The 18,750-nt window shown below is 37.8% G+C and overlaps 1 protein-coding gene across 2 annotated transcripts; it reads left to right on the top strand.

Moving 5' to 3' along the window:
* Window positions 1-1,152: 1,152 nt before the first annotated feature.
* Window positions 1,153-11,671, top strand: CA7 (carbonic anhydrase 7). 2 transcript variants are annotated; one of them, XM_032195835.1, is made up of 7 exons: window positions 1,153-1,201; window positions 3,887-4,084; window positions 6,542-6,660; window positions 7,581-7,676; window positions 7,928-7,990; window positions 9,529-9,684; window positions 9,969-11,671. In XM_032195835.1, the coding sequence occupies exons 2-7, from the start codon at window positions 3,985-3,987 to the stop codon at window positions 10,089-10,091; spliced, it is 657 nt and encodes a 218-aa protein (XP_032051726.1). In that variant the 5' UTR covers window positions 1,153-1,201; window positions 3,887-3,984; the 3' UTR covers window positions 10,092-11,671. The 2 variants fall into 2 exon arrangements, with proteins under 2 accessions (XP_032051726.1, XP_032051725.1); XM_032195834.1 differs by lacking the exon at window positions 1,153-1,201 and adding an exon at window positions 1,928-1,989.
* Window positions 11,672-18,750: the final 7,079 nt, after the last annotated feature.

Below are 18,750 nucleotides of genomic sequence, written 5' to 3'. Positions count from 1 at the left end.
TTCTTAAATCCAACTATTAAAATTTCCATTATGTGGAGTCCACTTCCTGTCACGCTGCCAGGAAGAATATGCTATTCTTGTCATTCCCCCTTTGAAATACACATATTTAACCATCTATGTGGTTTTGAATGTAAGGAGATAAAGGGGAAGTGTTGAACAGTATCAAACACATGTAGACATTTGGCCACTTCATTGGCACAGTGCCCTGAGAGCAAGGTCTGAGCCGCAGTTTTTAAGCTTCTCTTGAAAACAGTCAACTGGGCATTCTCTGTCTTGGATGCAATTTTCCCCAAACTTCTGTGCTTTGTTAAGATGCAAAATTCATCTTCCATTTCCTTTCATTGGAAAGTTGTTTTTTTGTTTGTTTCTTCATTTTTTCCCACCATCTAGGACAGCTTTCCAGACTATTTGCATCTGACTGACCCTGCCCATGTCTGGTCACCATGTTTGCCTACAGACACACCACAGAGCCACACCAGAATAAGGGGAAGCACCCCCACCTCCTTACAGCCAACCTGTCCTACAGAGCTGCAGTGTTTTAACCCAGTGCCACTGCAGCAGGACCTGCGTGTGTGGATTTAGGCACACGGACTCACCAGCAGGATCAGGGCCTGGTGTGAGTGTCAGGTCTGCTCAGCAACCTCAGCAGATCACGCTAGACAGAAGTAAATTGAGAAGTGGATCTGAGTAAGCCATTGTAAAACTGCTCTGTGGACACCTTTACAGCAGGTTACATCCCTTGTTGAGTGATTTAGCTTGAATCAATAAATCTCAAAGGTTTTAAAGCTGACTCTCGTGGAAAGGTCCTGAAAAGGGAAACGAATTCTTACAAGGCTGTACAACAATAGAAAAGTTACTTAAAATGCTTTCATTGATTTTTTTCTTCCATTTGCTTGATTGCACAATAGAAGGATCTTTATCTCTGCATGCTACCGCCTTTAAGAAAATCAATATGTTTTACAAAACGTAGCATTTACAGATGGTGTTCCCTTAGATCTAATAAAATTACTGCCAGGGAGACATGTTTCTTGCCACAAAGATGTCCTAAGAGCTTTGAAAATGCAGAAATGCAGATTTGGTATCTCATTTTAGCTTCTCCATGGGTTTAGCTGGATGCAGGCAACAACTGGTTTATAGGACATCACTGAAGCTTCACAGACAGGCTCCTATTTCTAGAGTCTGCCATGTTCTGTTCCCTAATGTAAGTCTGCTTTTATTTTTGCCTTTCAAAAAGTTTCCTTGGAGTTAACAAGAAAAAAAATCATATTGGTGATTTATCTCTAATTGGTGTGATCCTACCTTGTTTAAAGGTAGCACAAATCACTTTTATTTTCTAAGAAGAGATTGCTCTCCATCTCATCTAAGCACTGCTTCTTAAGTTTTAGTTACAAACCAGCTGGTAATATCAGTCTTTCTTGCAGCTAGAGAGAATGAGAAACGAGAGGCAGTAACCAGGTGTTTCTCCGTGCAGAACACACAAGAGAGACGGGCAGTTCCCATTACAGTCTGCACGTTGCTGTGCCCTGGTGCTCAGAGCAGGTTGTGGCTATTGCTTCCCTGTGCAGAATAAGAAAATACTACTACTTTTCCCTAAATTTGATTTTCACGTGCAAAAATTTAGCTAGTTGTCACCTGGACAATCTTGTTTCCTCTATAGGTCCTGAGACTCCAGTTACTTAAATTTTAAGCTTCCCTTTTCCTATGCTGTGTTAGCAAACAGAGTGAGCAGGGCAGGGCAGGGTAGAGCCCAGCAGCAGCAGCAGCAGCAGCAGCAGCAAACTTCAGAGCAGCAGGAAGTCGGATGCTTTCCCCGTCCTGCAAGAGCTGCTTTGGTTGCTCTGTATCTTTAAGGGGCTGACCCTATCCCACGGTGAGCCATTATAAAGGCAGGTAAGCAGCAATGCTCCGATCAAAGAGCTGAGAGCAAAGCAGGGTGCAGCTGCCCTATAATGACTGGCCACCACAGTTGGGGATATGGGCAGGATGACGGTAGGTTATAGCGTTTCCATGCTGCATCTCTCTGTCTTCCCCCGTTCATTTTCTTTCTAGAACTGTTGCCTGAGCCCTGCAGAGCTGCCTGCATTTCTATGTCTGTAAGAATCAAGTAGATACAGCAGCTAATTAATTACTTTATTGATAAAGAGCACACAGAAAGTGTTGCCAAAAGATGCATCAACTTATACCTGATGCCTTTTGTTGTTGTAATAATTGCTCCTAAATTAAGAGACTCAGTACTGAGTGTTTTTTTTTTTTTGCTCAGGCTGCATATATTACAGATGGGTCCCTTTCCAAAAAGCTGCTATGAAAATGAACTATTTGTCTCTCCAAAAACAATTCTTTTAAGTAAAGCAGATTTATTAGAGCAGTAATAGTTCTTCTGGTCCTGTGCAGCTGCTGAAATGTGATATCTTGACTTCCAAAGAAATGAATAAAAAGAGGTATATGTTATATATTTCTGGAACATCAATAAATTGTACAGATCAGTATCAGAGACCTCTTACTGAACAAATCGTGCTTTCTGATTTGACAGTCTTTAATTTAGCCATCTTCCTTCACTTCCCACCTCCGAGACTGTGTCAGTGAGAGGATGTGTGAAACTACTGAAGGATCCCTACAACAATGTTTTCTACCACCTGTACCCTTTGCAGAGAACGATGGATGAATGACAGATCTTGTCCAATAAAACAGCCTTTTGCATAACCTTCAGGAGCCTGTCTCTTCCTCTTTTGACAGCAGTTATTTAACAGGTGCTGTCACTACAAAAGCAGCTTCACCTGAATGATAAGTGAAGCTGGTTATTGCTGCTAGATGGTATTGTTTGCACATCTAGGTAATACTCATAGAGTTATGTATGCTAACACAAAGCTTGGAAGAGACAAATGATACTGCTTAATCTTGTGTAACAGCATTTAAACCCCAAATCTGCTTTACAGCCAGACCAAGAAAATACACTATTTTGTAAGATTAAATCGTCAGAAAATGCTAAAGATAAGAGGATAATGTGCTTTAAAAATAATAGTAATACCATGTAAAACTGTGAGAATGCTACCACTAAAAATGTGCTACTTAGGAACCTTAAAGTGAAATTGCTACTGTTTAGATTTCTGACCATGAACAGTAGAAGAATTGAATTGCTTCTTGTACTACCAAAGTAGAAAAATAAGTGGTAAGATAAGGAATTCTGATACGTAAGGCTTTGTTATCTCAAATGGCATGAGTGTTCCAGATCTGCCAGTAGAGAGCAATGTTATTAAGTAGGTCTTTAACCCTACTGTACTGGCTTCAGGAAGTCTAGAAATGTTAATTATTGCACTGAGAAGTATTTCTTTCAGGACAGAAAGATACAATAATGGGCATGAGTGAGGAATGAAGCTGCTTCAAAGGTTTACTGCAGCCCTAAAATGGTTTTAAAAATAACTGCATAGTCAGTAGCTAAGAGATTGAGTCATCTGCATCTCATTTGAATGAGCGTAGCTTTTACATTATATTTCCTAGGAAGAACTAACTGCTGTTTCTTTGAGGGAGTGTGTGCGCATATAAGTGTGCTTATACCTGCACATCTAGTCCTTGGAAGGACTTCAGATACCTTTAAGATATAACTACCAACTTCGCAGAAAACTAGTGGCACAAGTAAATGGAGATGCAGCAGTCTATTGATGCACTGTGGCTTCCCCAGTTTGTTTTGTACATGATACTTCAGTCCCTCATCTAGTTGCACTGTGCTAATAAAAACACCAAGCTTGGAATATAAAATGAACTTGTCAGATGGCAAGTGTTCAAGTCACTCGTGCTAAGTGAGCCTTACATCAAGCCTCATGAAATTCTGTAACAATTTTGTGCATTGCAGAAAGAAAATAATGGTGCTCTCCTTTCTTTGGTTTTGAAGGGCCTTCCGAGTGGCACAGATCTTATCCTATTGCCCGAGGGAACCGTCAGTCACCTATTGATATAGTTTCTGCAAAAGCAGTCTATGACCCGAATCTGATGCCGCTTACTGTCTCCTATGAATCCTGCACGTCTCTCAACATCTCCAACAATGGCCACTCAGTTATGGTTGAGTTTGAAGACACTGATGACAAGACAGGTGAGGCTACAACATGGCCAACTACCTTAGCATAACATCTTGTGTCTTAGGGAAACAATTAAGTATATCTTGGATAGTGTATTTTATGCAACGTATAAATTCAGTTCAGAACAAGGTATGCAACCAGCGCCCTTTGAATTTTGTGTACGAATAAACCTGAGCCTTACGTTTCTTGCCTTCACTTCAGTCTCTCAAGCAATATTTCATATCACGCAGCTGAATAGTTTCTGCATTAGGAGAAGCACTTTTATGAAGAAACTCAGAACCCTGCTTGTAGTGGTTCCTTTTCAATGGGGATTGTCAGTTTTCTGGAAAGCCAGTATGCGGAGTAGGCATGAACACTTCTCAATGCCCTGCTTGTCTGATCACCTAAATCAGAGGTACTAGCTTTGGCTGGCCCACCCCCCCAGTTTTGCATCCACAGGGGCAGAGAAGGGAAGAGGATTATCAGAGACCAGGTCATACAGAATAGTCATCATAACTGTAGCGCACTAGACCTATTTTTATATTGACCAGTCACTGCTATCTTGCATTTTATTCTTTCCTTATGGCAGTACAGCTTCTTCAGAAATGATAAAGTCTTGAGCTCATTCTGAATTGGTAGGAACTGGTGGATGTTGCACTATATGCAATTACTTGGCAGAAAACTTAAATGCTTTATATGATTACTTCTATTAATTCTACTTCTATGGTAGATCTTGCTTTTACAGTGGGGGGGGGGGGGGGGGAGAGAGAGAGAGAGAGGTGAGGAAGGAAGGATGGTGGTAAATACAGCATCAAAATAGAGATGAAGTAGCTGATAAATGGAGAAGAGTGCATTTAAGAATACTCTGAATGATTTTAAGCCTGACAATTGATTTCATCTTCCATTTGGTTGTGTTCATCGATCTCAGTTAAATAGGATATCCTAGGTACTCAAAACCAGTTACTTTCTCTGAAGTGGTTTGTCTATCTTGGTAACCATTTGAAATAGGGCCTGGGGGTTTAAATTCCTGCTACTTGATTCTTAATTTCTGCATCTCAGATAAAACTAAATAACTGCCCAAATTATTGGTCAGGTTTTCAGGTATTTCTAAATGTTGAAGTTCATCTTCTAAAACTTATTGCATAGAAATCCAATAAGCATGTAATCCTGAAAGTAACTTGTAAATTGTACCTGGAAATATTACCTTAGCTTGCTAATAAGTTTCATGCAATTCAAAGCTGAACTCTATCAATGCAACAGTGCACTTCATTCAGTTCTACAAGTTTAGGACCATTATGCATCACTCTGCAGAGAAACTCAGAGCTCATGCAGGAATGAAGGCACCTGCACTTTCTATGCTATGCATGTGTGATGTTTCAATAACGCTTAGAAGGAACAAGATTGCTAGGAGCATAAACACGGTTTTGAGGGTTTGAGTTGTGTTGAAATAGATCTAGTGACTCACAGCTTTGCATAAATGATACAACAGAGTTCTGACTAATCCATCATAGCTAGATTTCTTAAAATATTGGGACAGGTGATGCATTCTCTTAAGTTCAGCAAAGCGTACTAGAAAATACTTAATATTAATTAATACTAAGAATATTTTGGCAAGGCCAGTGTCCTGCATGAAGGCTAGAGCTATGTACCTGTGAGGGCATGCACAATGCTACAACTTTAAGTTTTGGAATAAAAATGTTACAGATTGCACTGAGAGTAAGTGCCTTATGATTTCTAGATGCACTTCAATTGCACTTATTGCAAGACTTTGATCAGGATTTTATGTCTGCTGAGTAAAACGTAATTGGTTTAGTGCCATATAAACATACAAGAGAACTACAGATATGGTTGTTAGATTATCTTCTGTAGTTAGTCTTAAACATTCATCTGTTCTTAAGTGTTATTTCTAAATGACGTATAAAGTTTCTCTGTATCCCTTTCCCATCTTTATGAGGTGATTTGAGATTCTGAATGGTGTTGTCTAAAGTACAAGCTATTACATTACCTGTTTTATGGGATCAGGTATTTAAAGGAAGCAGAACATAGAGATCCTCCACTGGAAAGAATTCTTATAGAGGAAATACTTAGCTGATTTCTCTACCTGATGCTCAAGGTATTTACCTTTTGCACAGAATCCCAAGTAGTGTTGTCAAAAATATTTTACGTGTTCAACTTAGGTTTTGTGTTAAACAGGAAAGGCCTAGCCATAACAAACCTATTAAACTTTCATATGTTAAATGTTTTCTTTCCAGAAGAAAAAATGTTAGAGAATCCTGCATAAGTAGCTACTTGATACTCTACAAATTTATTTTTTACATGAGTTTGGGTGTTTTCCAGTAACAAATCTAACCCTTAACTATCTGCATGTGGTGTCATTTTTATACTGCAAACTGAAATGTACAGGATTAGAAAATAACAGCCAACAGCTGTTAGGTTTTATTATCAGGGAGCCAAAAAGTGAGAATGCTTTACTCTTATTTCCTTCTACCTAGTGATCAGCGGTGGTCCCTTTGAAAATCCCTTTCGGCTAAAGCAGTTCCACTTCCACTGGGGGGCAAAGCACAGCCAGGGATCAGAGCATACAATTGATGGCAAACCTTTTCCATGTGAGGTAACTGTTTTTATGGATGAGATTAATTCATGCAAATGCTGTTGGCAAACATCTGTAGTGGTATCTGTATGTTCCTTAGGATTCTAATGATTCTATGTGACTAAGTCATATGGGCTTTAATGAGAATTTTATTTTTTACATGAGTTTCTGATCTATTGTTCATCTGTTAATTGCCCTGTATTTGGAGAGCACACCTCCGTGCAGTGCAGCCCTTTCTCCAAGATTCTCTGCCCATGGTCAACAGCGCACAGTTGGCTCCACAGCTCAGCTGTTTTGCTCACACAGCACTACTTGCACCTCTAAAAGCCCTCTATGTGGTTTAGCATGCTGTATGTGATCAAGTCCATCCTTTCACTGGTGCAGACGGGAAGGATGTACTGGCCAATATGATGCTGAGAAGCAGCATCTAGCTCTGCTACCTGCATGGACAAACTAGACTACAGCAGAGGATCACAACCTATGAGATGCTGCTGCTGCTGCCACCTATGAAGCTTAGAAATGGCTTCATTTTGAGGCTCCTGAGCATTTTCTGCAAAGCAGGGACAAGGCTCAGGCATTTCCACAACAGTCTCTTGCAAATCCTGCAGCAGGGTAACATCCTGGAGTCCCCCAGTGAGCAATGAGGCACAGTGTTTCACGGGATAAAGGCCCATATCAGCAAAGTTAGGCCACAGAATCATCTGTTAATGCCTGAGTTGCTTCTAATTAAGGATAATAGAGATTTAATTTAGTGTCTGTCCATGCTTATGTCCAGATCCAGAAGACTGAACTTGCTCATATTCCCAAAGATGTCTTTGGAGTCTATACTCCATTATGAGCAAGCATTACTGCCTGTTAAGTATGAGTCAATCTATGTTCCACCTATGTTGACAGCTTCTAAAACTGATTTGTTTAATTCTTCTTTGTTGCTGCCTTTAAAGCTCCACTTAGTTCACTGGAATGCCAGAAAATATGCAACATTTGGAGAAGCAGCAGCAGCTCCAGATGGCTTGGCAGTCGTTGGTGTTTTCTTGGAGGTAAGAATTACAAAAATAGCATGTTTACATGATGAAAAGCATTATGCTGTCAAATGTTTGAGAACCATGCTATGTATTTAAGAGGTGCTCAGGGAAAACAGATGACTTACTGGAAGCAGTAACTCATAGCAAATTGCTGTTAAACCTTCCTTAGTAGGAATGCTGAGATTGAGATAAGAAAGCTATGCTACCTATTCAAAGCATAATTATAGTCATTCTTACTTAACCTGTCTATTCCATTACTATTTTAGATTGGAAAAGAACACACCAATATGAACAGGCTCACTGATGCTTTGTACATGGTAAAATTTAAAGTAAGTTTAACATGTTTTTCTTATTTCTGGGACATCCTCTGGGGAAAAAAGGTTACATATCTTTGAGACAACGAAAAACGCAAAATCAACCACCACAAATCCTTTCATTAGAGTACCAATGCAGTTTTATTCTTCCTGTCCAATCCCTCTGTTCTCTGACCCTCCATACTTCAGTATATTTGCCTACTGTTAGCAGGTGCCTCCCTAGGCTATGCTGACCTCACTGGTCATTCAGACGTTTTGCTTTTCCTGAGCTACCTAAAACAAAAGCTCTGTGACCCTTCAGGCTCAGCAAAATGAATCATCAAGTCCAGCTTGAACAAGTTGAAGCTGATTGTCCACATTATTTCTGCTGCAAAGCTCTGAGGGGATAACTTTCATGGGGTCCTAAGCTAGTTCATTGTCAGTAGTATGTGAAGGTTATCTTTTATCAGATGTGTCCAAGATCTTTGAAGCTTGCTGAAGGAAGACTAATTAGACTACCACAAATATTGTTCTTTTTAGATTTGTATGGGCTTAATGCACTCTGTAAGATGCCTAAGTTCTAATATTAAAAAGCACTACCTAATACTTGAGTTGGCATTTTTCTTGTTCCTTTGTATATGCTTGTGAAAGATGGGGGGTTGGGAAAGCAATTCAACAGTCGTATGTAGGTTGTAGATACATGAAGTGATATTTAGATTTCAATAAGAGATTCCCTGAACATACAGGTAAGTGTCATTCCTCAGTTGCAGTGATAGGTCTCCGGGTTTGTCACCAGGGATAAGCTGCTCAGTCTGTTCCTTATGAGCAGCTTTAGAGACTTCTGGGCAGTGCTTTGTGAGTGACTCCATACCTCTCAGATACTTGTGAATAGAACTGCAGGCTGAAAAAAATCTTGCCCTGCAGTGTGGCAGTCAAGGCAATTGCTACCTTAGGCACAGCACCTCCTTCTACTGGTCTTTCCGTTGATCGAGCTTGCTCTACTTTTAGACTTAGATGCTTGTCTTTTAAAGCTGATACTTGTCGCAGCAGGCAATGATTGTTTTAGAACAAGTTTTTCCAAGGTTGACATTTTTTACTGAAGCAGATGGATAGTGTAGAAAATAGCCAGTAACAAGACAAGGAAATTCTTCATGATATTTTCTGTATTTCACTGAACATTAACATAGGAAGTATATTTTGTCTATATTTTTGGACCTTTTATCAGCAGCTCTGAACTTTGGTAGAGGCCATGCAGCAAGAATATACTTCCTGAACTATTTTTAGATGTTTGTCACTAAGAGATGAACTTTGGTAAAGGCCATGGGGTAAAAATGCCAAGTCCAATCAGCCAACACCAGAGGTCACAGTTGATATGCAATAGTATGTAATATTTTTCCTGATTCTTTCTTTATGCTACCTTTTAGGTAACAGTAGTTATGAGGCAGCCAAACTATTACAGACTCTTCTCCTGCTCTCCATTCTTTAGTATTGCTCTACTGTTTTGTTTGTTTCATAAAGACTTCCTAATTTGCACTTAAAAGTAAAAGAAATATCAAATATCAATTGTCTTCCAGGGGACAAAAGCTCAATTTAGAAGCTTCAACCCCAAATGTCTCCTGCCTTTGCGTCTAGATTATTGGACATACCTTGGATCTTTGACAACACCACCGCTTAATGAAAGTGTAACGTGGATAGTGCTGAAAGAACCCATCAGTATTTCTGAGAAACAGGTAAACTTCTAATACTCTCCCAGATCTTTTAAGATTTTACACTGGATACACAGGCAATGGCTGTTTTGCTTTGCAGCAGGGCCAATTGAAAATAGCATTAGCCTGTGAATAATAATCCTGTCCAATAATCGGGGCTTGTATTTTTTCTATTAATACTACCTAGGATATTTGCTTGAACCTATTCTATCAATAGACCTCAATGAATGCTCTCGTTTGGTCCTTTTTCAAGAACATTAATATCAATTGCCTTCTTAAGCTTTAAATTATCTCACATGAATTTACAGCTGGAGAAATTCCGCACACTCCTCTTCACCAGTGAGGAAGACCAGAGGATTCAAATGGTGAATAATTTTCGCCCCCCTCAGCCACTGAAGGGGAGAGTAGTTCGAGCTTCCTTCAATGCCTGAAGAAAACTGACAATGGCCCTGAAATATCCAAGAGCTTCCACATGAAAGACAATCTGTTTTTTTTTTTAGATCACTCCTGAAGTGTGCAAGATAGCCATTTCCCTGAACACCCCATACTTGGAGGGGGGCAACAACTTTCTGATTTTGTAGTTGATTTAAATATTTAAAATCTCACTCTTTAACTTAATCTTTCATCTTTTTAACTGGAACTCTTTTTGGTGTAAGGGGTAGTGAAGTAATTGGGAATGCTGTCCAGGACTCGAAACTAAAAATCAATAGAAGAAACTGTTGATCTATTAGTGCTGATGCACACATTGGATTGTTTGATTTAATGCAAGATGAAACAACAGTCAAGAAATTTGTATTAACTGGACTTAAATTTTTCATAGTTTGAGCTCTCATTGAAAGATTTTCACTGTATTTTAGCTGCCTGACAAAGTGCAAAAGTAGTACAGAAGTTGTTCTTTATTCACCTCAAGTAGGCGCTGATGGGAACACCACTACCTGAAAATGTGTACATTTTCAAGTTACTGTTCTAAGATGCAAATGCTGAGTTTAAAAACAGGCCATATTATTGCACACTATTGTTAGACATCAATTCTTTTAGCCCATACAGAATACATAATTAGTGGCCTCGTTAGTTCTGTTGAAAACATCTGTAGAAATTCAGGTATGCAACTTCTGGCTATCTCAATTGTTCAAATTCTACCTCAGGTGATTTGCTTTGCAATATGACCTTCGGTGTCTGCCCTACAGAATGTAGATTGTTTATTTTACTTAAGAACTAATGTGGGTAGACCTTGACTGCACTGAATGTACATTGCTGCACAAATCATCCCCTAGCTATGGCCCTCTTCAGGGATATTCCCTGCAAATGTGAGGCTTCATCGGTCATGAATACTTTTACCTCTTCAAAATAGTGGCTTTAGACAAGTCGTGCTTTAGTATTGCTGCTACTGCAGCGTAGTGATGAAATTATTCAGACTACTTTGTCTAGTGGTAAATAGTGAGGTTATCTATAACTATCCTCACTCTATTTTCAGTTATTTAATTATGGGCTTCAAATGTTTCATTAAAACTGTATACTTCAGACACGATTTGTTGATTATCAGTTATCATCTTAAATGAAAAAAATGTTCAAAGCTGTATACCTTAAAGGAAAGCAAGGGGGTTAGTGAGGAGAACACCTACTATGGCCTATTTTTTTGTTTTCTGAAAAGGGAGAAAGATACTATGTGTGAAGCACAGTATGAGGAATTGAAGGCCAGAATTCTAGATGAAACTCTTTACAGCTTTTCTGGTATGCCAACCTAAAATATTCTGTTCCTTTGTTTCTTCATATGTAAAACAAGAGTTACACTGTATGACTGACCTACCTCACAGGGATGTTGTGAGGGTTAACTCAGCACTGTTTTGTATTTGAGACTCTTACACAGACTATACTAGAAGAAATAATAGAGAAGAAACATAATGAAATGTTTTTAACTATATGAATGTAGCTTTGCTAGTAATGCAAACTGGTATTGCAAAAAATCTATGTATCTTCATTTGTCCATTTAAATAAATGACACTTAAATATGCATCTCCTCATCTATTTTGAACAGGTCTGTATTTTCCTACATATTGCAATGTTGTTTTTTCCTCAGGCTTCCTTTAGCAGAGAAACACCAATACCTTCACCTGATGCACGTGTTTCAGAGTGAGGGATGATCTGATTGCTCACCTCCAGGTTTCACAGGAACCTTGACCATGCAATAGTAGAATAATATGAACACAGATAGCAGTCATCCCTCAAGTTTCAGACTTTTTTCAAAGTTCTAGAAAGTCTATCAATTAAAAAAAAAAAAAATTAGTCTGTGCCACAATTCTTCCCATCTTCTGGGACTAATGCTTTCTATTGCTGTTTATTCTTTTGGCTAAGAATTCTTGACATTTACTACATCTTTAATGACTTTTTTGCCTACTGTCAGAGTTGGATTTTTGTTACTATGAATTTTGAATCTTATTTCCCTTTTATAGTTAGTTACTACATGAAACACCTTTTAAAATTTAAAAGGTCTTGCAGAATTCCAGAACAACCTTACAGATTTGATATCCCTGTTCTATGAGGGCTAAATTAAAAGCCTCTTAATTGAAATTTAAGCGGTATCACTTACTTCATATGACTTAAACTATCAAAGTACTGCTGCATTTCTACACGCTTTAACAGAGTAGGTTGCAGATAAATATTTATTTTTTTTTTTAATTTTAAGCATATAAGGCTTTTCAAAAAGTGTTAATGGGGTTTGTGTACCAAACCTTGATTCATCTTTTCCCAATTACAACCACTGGGGTCCAACAAAAGAAGCTTACTTATCTACAGAATGTGTCCATGCTGTGACCTTGAACATAGTACTTAAGCTTCTTTAAGGGTGGTTTACTTGTGAACAGCAGAAGGGTAATATTTAGCTCACAAGGTTATTGTAAAAGCTTAGCTATAGTAAAGAGCTTTAAATGGTGAATCCTACAAGGTATTCAGTTTCTGGGAGATGTTTACTACACTTTGATTTAGAAACTTTATAGCTTTTCTCAGTTGTTAGATTATAAACTATCTTTTTTTTACTACAGTGAAACAAGGCGCATTGATAATACAGAAGCTTTTGTAATAATTTCTTCCTTAAAGCAAAAGGAAGCAAAAATTATAAAATTATCCCCCACCAAAGACTAAAGATTACTAGTCCACAATGTTTTTTAAGAGGTAAGACCAAATGTTTGACTGATAATTCATTTTAATTTAGCAAAGTTTCCCTAGTAACTATGTTCTGCAGTGCAAGGGACCATATTAATTGGTATTTTATATACAAATTCTTAACTTGTTAATATATTGGTTGAAATATGGCTAGTATGAGAGCTTTACAGCAAGAACTCTTTTATTCCTTTTACTGATATTATTTTACTATCTATGAGATGAGAAAAATGAAATCCAGAGACTGTGTACTAAGATTTATAATGTGCTGTGAGACCCTCAGAGGATAGTAACTATGACAGTACAAACCGCTATTAGTCCAACTTCTGGCACCACACAGGTCTATCCAAAAATTCAGACCACGTGACTAAGTGTACAGTCCAAATGCTTCTACTGTCTAAATGCTCCTAGCTGTATTCTAGTCAGTGACTCTAGCACACATGTACCCCTTAAAGGCTATTCATTGGGCTGAATAACTGCTATGCACCACTACTTTTCAAGGATTATCAGGAACATCATTTTTTCTGCTTTCTTTTTACCCTCTGACATACCTTCTAAACTTTACTCAGCAAAGTTGCTCTATCACAGACATTCAAATTCTAGAATGTGTGCTACCGTTGTATATTGCCAGCTCCATTGAAAGAAAGCTACCAGCTGAATTTAACTACTCCAGGGACATTTGATTGGCTTAACTTGCAATATGACCATAGTTCTCATGACTGAAGGAATGCAAGGCCTTACTTGTAGGACAGTGACAAATTGAACACCTGTAAAAGTTAGACTAAAAATGCCATCTAGTGGCTGCCTGTTTCCATTCCTTACCATTTCTTACACTTAAAATGCTTAAAACAATTTTTTAAGGCTACTTGGTCAAAGTACAACACATGAGAGAAAATGTAACTTTGACAAAAAATATATATATTTTTAAATGTATAGGTGATTATAGTTGAAATCCCTGTGCGGGCTTGAAGGATATGCAGTCCTTGAACCCTCGTTATCAGATAAAAAGATCGATCTTACAAAAGAATCATAGTAGATCAGTTACGTCAGTTACAATTTTGTTTCACTGGTAGACTAGAGATATCGTCTGCTTGGTAAACTACACACTCCACTACATTTAACTCTTTGACTTTAATGGTTCCAGTTAAGGTTCAGCTTAGTTTTTTACTACCCTTTACAAACAGGAGGATATTTAGGCAACTTCAGTGATATAGGTGATGTATATAGCAGCAATTTATTATGATGTTTCATGATGAGTGTAAAGTATGGTATATTGTAAAAATGGTATATTGATGAAACCTGATTTTACCAGAACTATTCCTAATTTGCATGGCTGTAAGGCAGAGAATATTTATGTTTCTAATGTTCTCTGTATAATACTATTTGCATTACCTTTGAATTTTAGCCAAAAAAAAATCTTACTGCAGGTTGTGAACAACGTCACAATAATGGAAACCATCATTTCACTTCACATTCATATAGTGAGTTTTCTAAATGTTGGCACTTCAAACTAAGTCTGGAGACTTCCCTGCACTTGTAACTTATCCTCAAGAAATTTAAACTCACATTTGGAGTGGTACAGAACCTTAACTGAACATTTATTTCAGCATAAGAGTGATTTTCAGTTTAACTTCAACCAGTTTGTAAGTAAGTAAATGATAAATGTGGAATAAAATGTGGGTAAATGTGGGTAAAAATTATATATGTGGAGTTAAGATCCAGTCACAGCAAATACATATGCCTTTGTACTAATCCAATCACTTTAACTTAAATTGGATCATCAGTTTAAACTGCAACTTCGTGTATATGCACACTGCTTAGTCTCTGTTGTAACAGCAGGGGTTAAGTGAAGTTGGAGAGTTGGAATGACATTTTTTCTACAGTTGTTCATTGTGTTTACCTCTGTTCATTGACATTTCTTGCAGCTTGTTTGCTTTCCTAGCATTTCAGTATTTATTTTAGATTACATAAGAAGATCAAAGACTGGATTTTATTTGCAACCAAACTAAGAAGAAAATGCAATTGCTTTAACAGACCTTGAGGAAACTTATTCTTCCCAGTCTCATTCATAATTTTTTGCTTGTAAGAGACCTCTCCATCTAAAGTGCTAATTTACCTCTTGTGAAAGTTCAAAATAGCATATACATGTACAGTAAATGAAATGTTTGTCACTATTCACAAAACACATATAGCAAGTAGCTGGCATCTTTAAAGGCTGTGAGCAGTAACAAATCCAACTGTTTTGTATTTGTTTCCTTTCAAAAAGCCAGTTAGGTATACTGGTGTGCTGTCTATGAAAAGGCAAGTTCTGACTACCTGTATTCTCCCAGCCGGTCCAGAGAGTCAAGTCATTCACAGGACCTATCTTTCTTTGCATGATGGGCATTCCCAGGTTCCCAAAGGGCGTCTATCTACGGCTGTTTTCTAATTCAAGTACTAGACTGAGCCTTTCTCCTCATTTCAAGAAAACTTCAAGTAGACTTCTACCTCTTTGGATTCAAATTGTGTTTGTTACTAGTCTGCTTTCCAGAAAAGTATTAATTATTTGTTAGAAATATTAATCTGATGTTTAACTTGTTCTCCTAGGAAAACCACACTTATTTGGTTGATATGATTGATTGATATGATTCCATTCTTCATGTGTCCCCATAACAAGCTATGTTTACAAAACACCAGGAGTCCCACACTTTTCATGAATTTCAGTGGGTTAGTGGAAATTCATATATATTAGCACCTGCTGTGAAGGCAGTGGTAATTAACAGATGTCTGTTTGTAGTTCCTGGAATTGGAAAATAGATATATTGTACCAAACTAGCCACAGCGAGTTATTTGCCCAAACAAACAAGCGGAAGAAGGAAAAGGAATTTTCCATAGGAACAAAGGAAAACCCAAGTAGTGCAGTATCAGTGTAAGGCAAGTCAGATAGAAAGCTTTAAGTTTCACTAGCCGGTTACAGAATTAGACTCCTTTGATAAAAGGACATTAAAAACTATGAACAGCTGTACTTCCACTTCCTAGATACATTCTGGGCTTGTTTCTTGACTTCAGCTAAAAGCCTTATTATGCCAAACTATCAGAGCTATACCAAGTATACTTTCATATGTCATTTCTGAGTGATGCATATGAACAGCCTTTTTTTCTTCCTAAGATTTCTGGTTCTTCCACACAGCGTTGGATTTTCAGAGAGAAAGGGTGATACAGTATGTTGTGGAAACATTATCTGAGCTCTAGCCAACTCGAGTTCTCTCCACAACTTAGATGTTCTGAGAGTTGAGATGGTTGCTGCTCTTTTCAAAGCAGAACACTGAGTGCCAAAACCCTTGAGCAAAGTTTAAGATTGGTTGAAAACTACCTCCCACCCTCTCCCAAGATGTCATTTTTTTTTTATCAGTTTTGCAGACATCTGCCTCTAGTTCTATGTGTGAAAATCCTCGTTGTGCAAATATTCTGTTACCCCTGATTAATTCAGGTAGCTTTACATTAACTTACTTGAGCTACTGCAGGTATATAAGATTGTGTATCTTTCATTATACTTCATCATTTTTTCGGTGCAAATATTTACAAGTTAAGACTGCTGAAATACGTCTGCTTTGCAAATGCTGCACAAAACCATTTACTTTTGTCACTTTAAAAGGTTTTGGGAAACGATAAAGTAGAACAAATATAACTGCTTCTGTGATTGTGTCAGCATCTTCATCCAGTATATTATATCATGCTTGGCTAAGAAACTTAACATAGCTAGGATTATGAATAGTAATAGTCATTTTCGCCTTAACATTAATTTCATTTTAAAGTATACAGTGATCTTAAGGAATAAAAGATTACAAAACAGTAAACCAAACCCTATTTCAAGTCCTTAGATACAATGGAAGGCATGCAATATAAGCAGAAATAAGATAATTTATTAATATTTTGATGTCTCCTGAAGAGCTTACCAAAATACATCACCCCTTCCATAAGTCTTAGAACACTAATTCTCCAGTAGGCATCCAGACAGTGATAACATAATTCCAAAAAATTGCTAAAATGCACCATGAGAGAAGAGGTAAACTCTAGCTTTCCCATCCTTTGTACCCCGTATCCAGAAACATACAGCCTAAGAATACAGCTTCAGGTGTCACTCATCCAAATTAACTGAGGCCAATGCCAGAAGCAGCAGTACTCCTCTTCAGCCTGCGTTTTTCCCCTTTCCCAACATTTGATTTAATGATCCTATTACCACAGAGGAACTTGTATCACAGCATCCCTCCCAACAAATTATTATGTTGTCAGATCTGATGACAGCCTCACTTCCCATAAGCTCACATGATAGCTAAAGCTGACCCAACAGGTGGGTTCTGGGAGTAGAGCTCTAAGCAGCATCCAGTAATTACATCAAATTCAGTGTTTCTTGTAGTCTTGCACTTCTCCATTCATACAAACATACAAGTTGGCTGAACTAACTTAAGCAATGTACTCCTGTCTCAAATACCTGGCATGATTTATCTGCTTAGAAATTCCTGTGGTGGTAACTTTAGGTCAGAAGTAAAGATGTCACATGCCTGCATAGCCTGACTGCAACCTGTTTCATGCAATGGGATTTCTGAGACTGACCCTTTAGGCTCACATAACCTTTTACTTTATCTGAAACCTGCTGAAACTGGGCTTGCCCTTAATGGGAGTTGGATTAAGGCCTAAACACGCAGCATGGAAATGAGCACAAAAATATATTTGCGAAGAGAAAACAGAGTTGCTGCCCACACAAGTAAAAAGATAAAATTATACCTTGAAAAAGTCTAAATATAGCATTTGTTACATTTTAACCTACCATGTACCTTAATAAAATGCTTCTGGAATTGCATTCATTTGCTTATAAGAACTCTGTCCTGGCACAGGACATTTGATAGTCACCTTTTGCTCACCTATAAACAATGAAGTCAAAATGAAAGCTTAATTTTGTTTAAAGAAACTTGAGTTATATATATTTTTTTAATGTGAATTAGCTAGGTAGGGTGCTATGGCAACCAAGCCACTGTTGCCACAGGAATTCACCATAGTAATTAGATATTCCTGAGGGCAAAAATACTGCAAGCCTGAGCAATACAATTTCTTTCCCCAAATCATATCAGAGAGTAGCATTTCTACTTTTTAACTTTAATAATGTATCTCTCTGGTTCATCAGCATAACACACCAAAACAGAATCTGAATCTCAATTGACCTTAACATCTAGTCCTGTCAAGTAATGACACTGAAAATGTTTAAGTTCCTTATATGCCTTCATACAGTATTCCTTCTTGTACTTGGCTTATGTGGAACAAAAGCAATACCTGCAGGATTGTTAATTGTCTCACCTTAATTTACATGTTTCCTAAACCACTTCAGCTTATGCACAGGAGTTTATGAAATGACTGCATGAATATGTGAGCAGTAATAGCTTTCAGCTGAAGAGCAGAATTTAAACATGCCTTGAGCAGAAGAAAGAGCAGTCAAGTTGGTTCTCAGGCTGCCAGATGAGGTTTTATCACTGTTGTAAATGGTACAAAAACTGAAAAAACTGGTAGGTCAGAAGACTGCCAAGGAGCTCCTGCTGGTGCACCCATTTTGGATAATTGTTTCCACATATGCTAGAATAATGCTTTTTTTTTTTTTTTTTTTTCTTTATGGTGACCTTTCTTTTTTTTTCTTGCCTTGGTCTTCCAGTTGACATGAAACTATATTTCACTTTTTACATTTAGAACAACAACAACAACAAACAAAAACACGGAAACAAATAAACATTCAGACTCACAAAGATGATCACACATCTGTCCACTGCAGATAATGTGGGAACACACTTATCTCGTGTGGGATACCTGCAACACATTATGTAAATGAAAAACGCTTCAAAACAAGAAGCCAGGAAAATCAAAAATGAACTATCATCCTATCAAAGCCTCATGTGAGCCTCTGTTTTT

Source organism: Aythya fuligula, chromosome 12 (assembly GCF_009819795.1).
Source record: "Aythya fuligula isolate bAytFul2 chromosome 12, bAytFul2.pri, whole genome shotgun sequence".
Lineage (NCBI taxonomy): Eukaryota > Metazoa > Chordata > Aves > Anseriformes > Anatidae > Aythya > Aythya fuligula.
The sequence above is the reverse complement of the archived record's forward strand: the minus strand, read 5'-3'. Positions and strand labels throughout refer to the sequence as shown.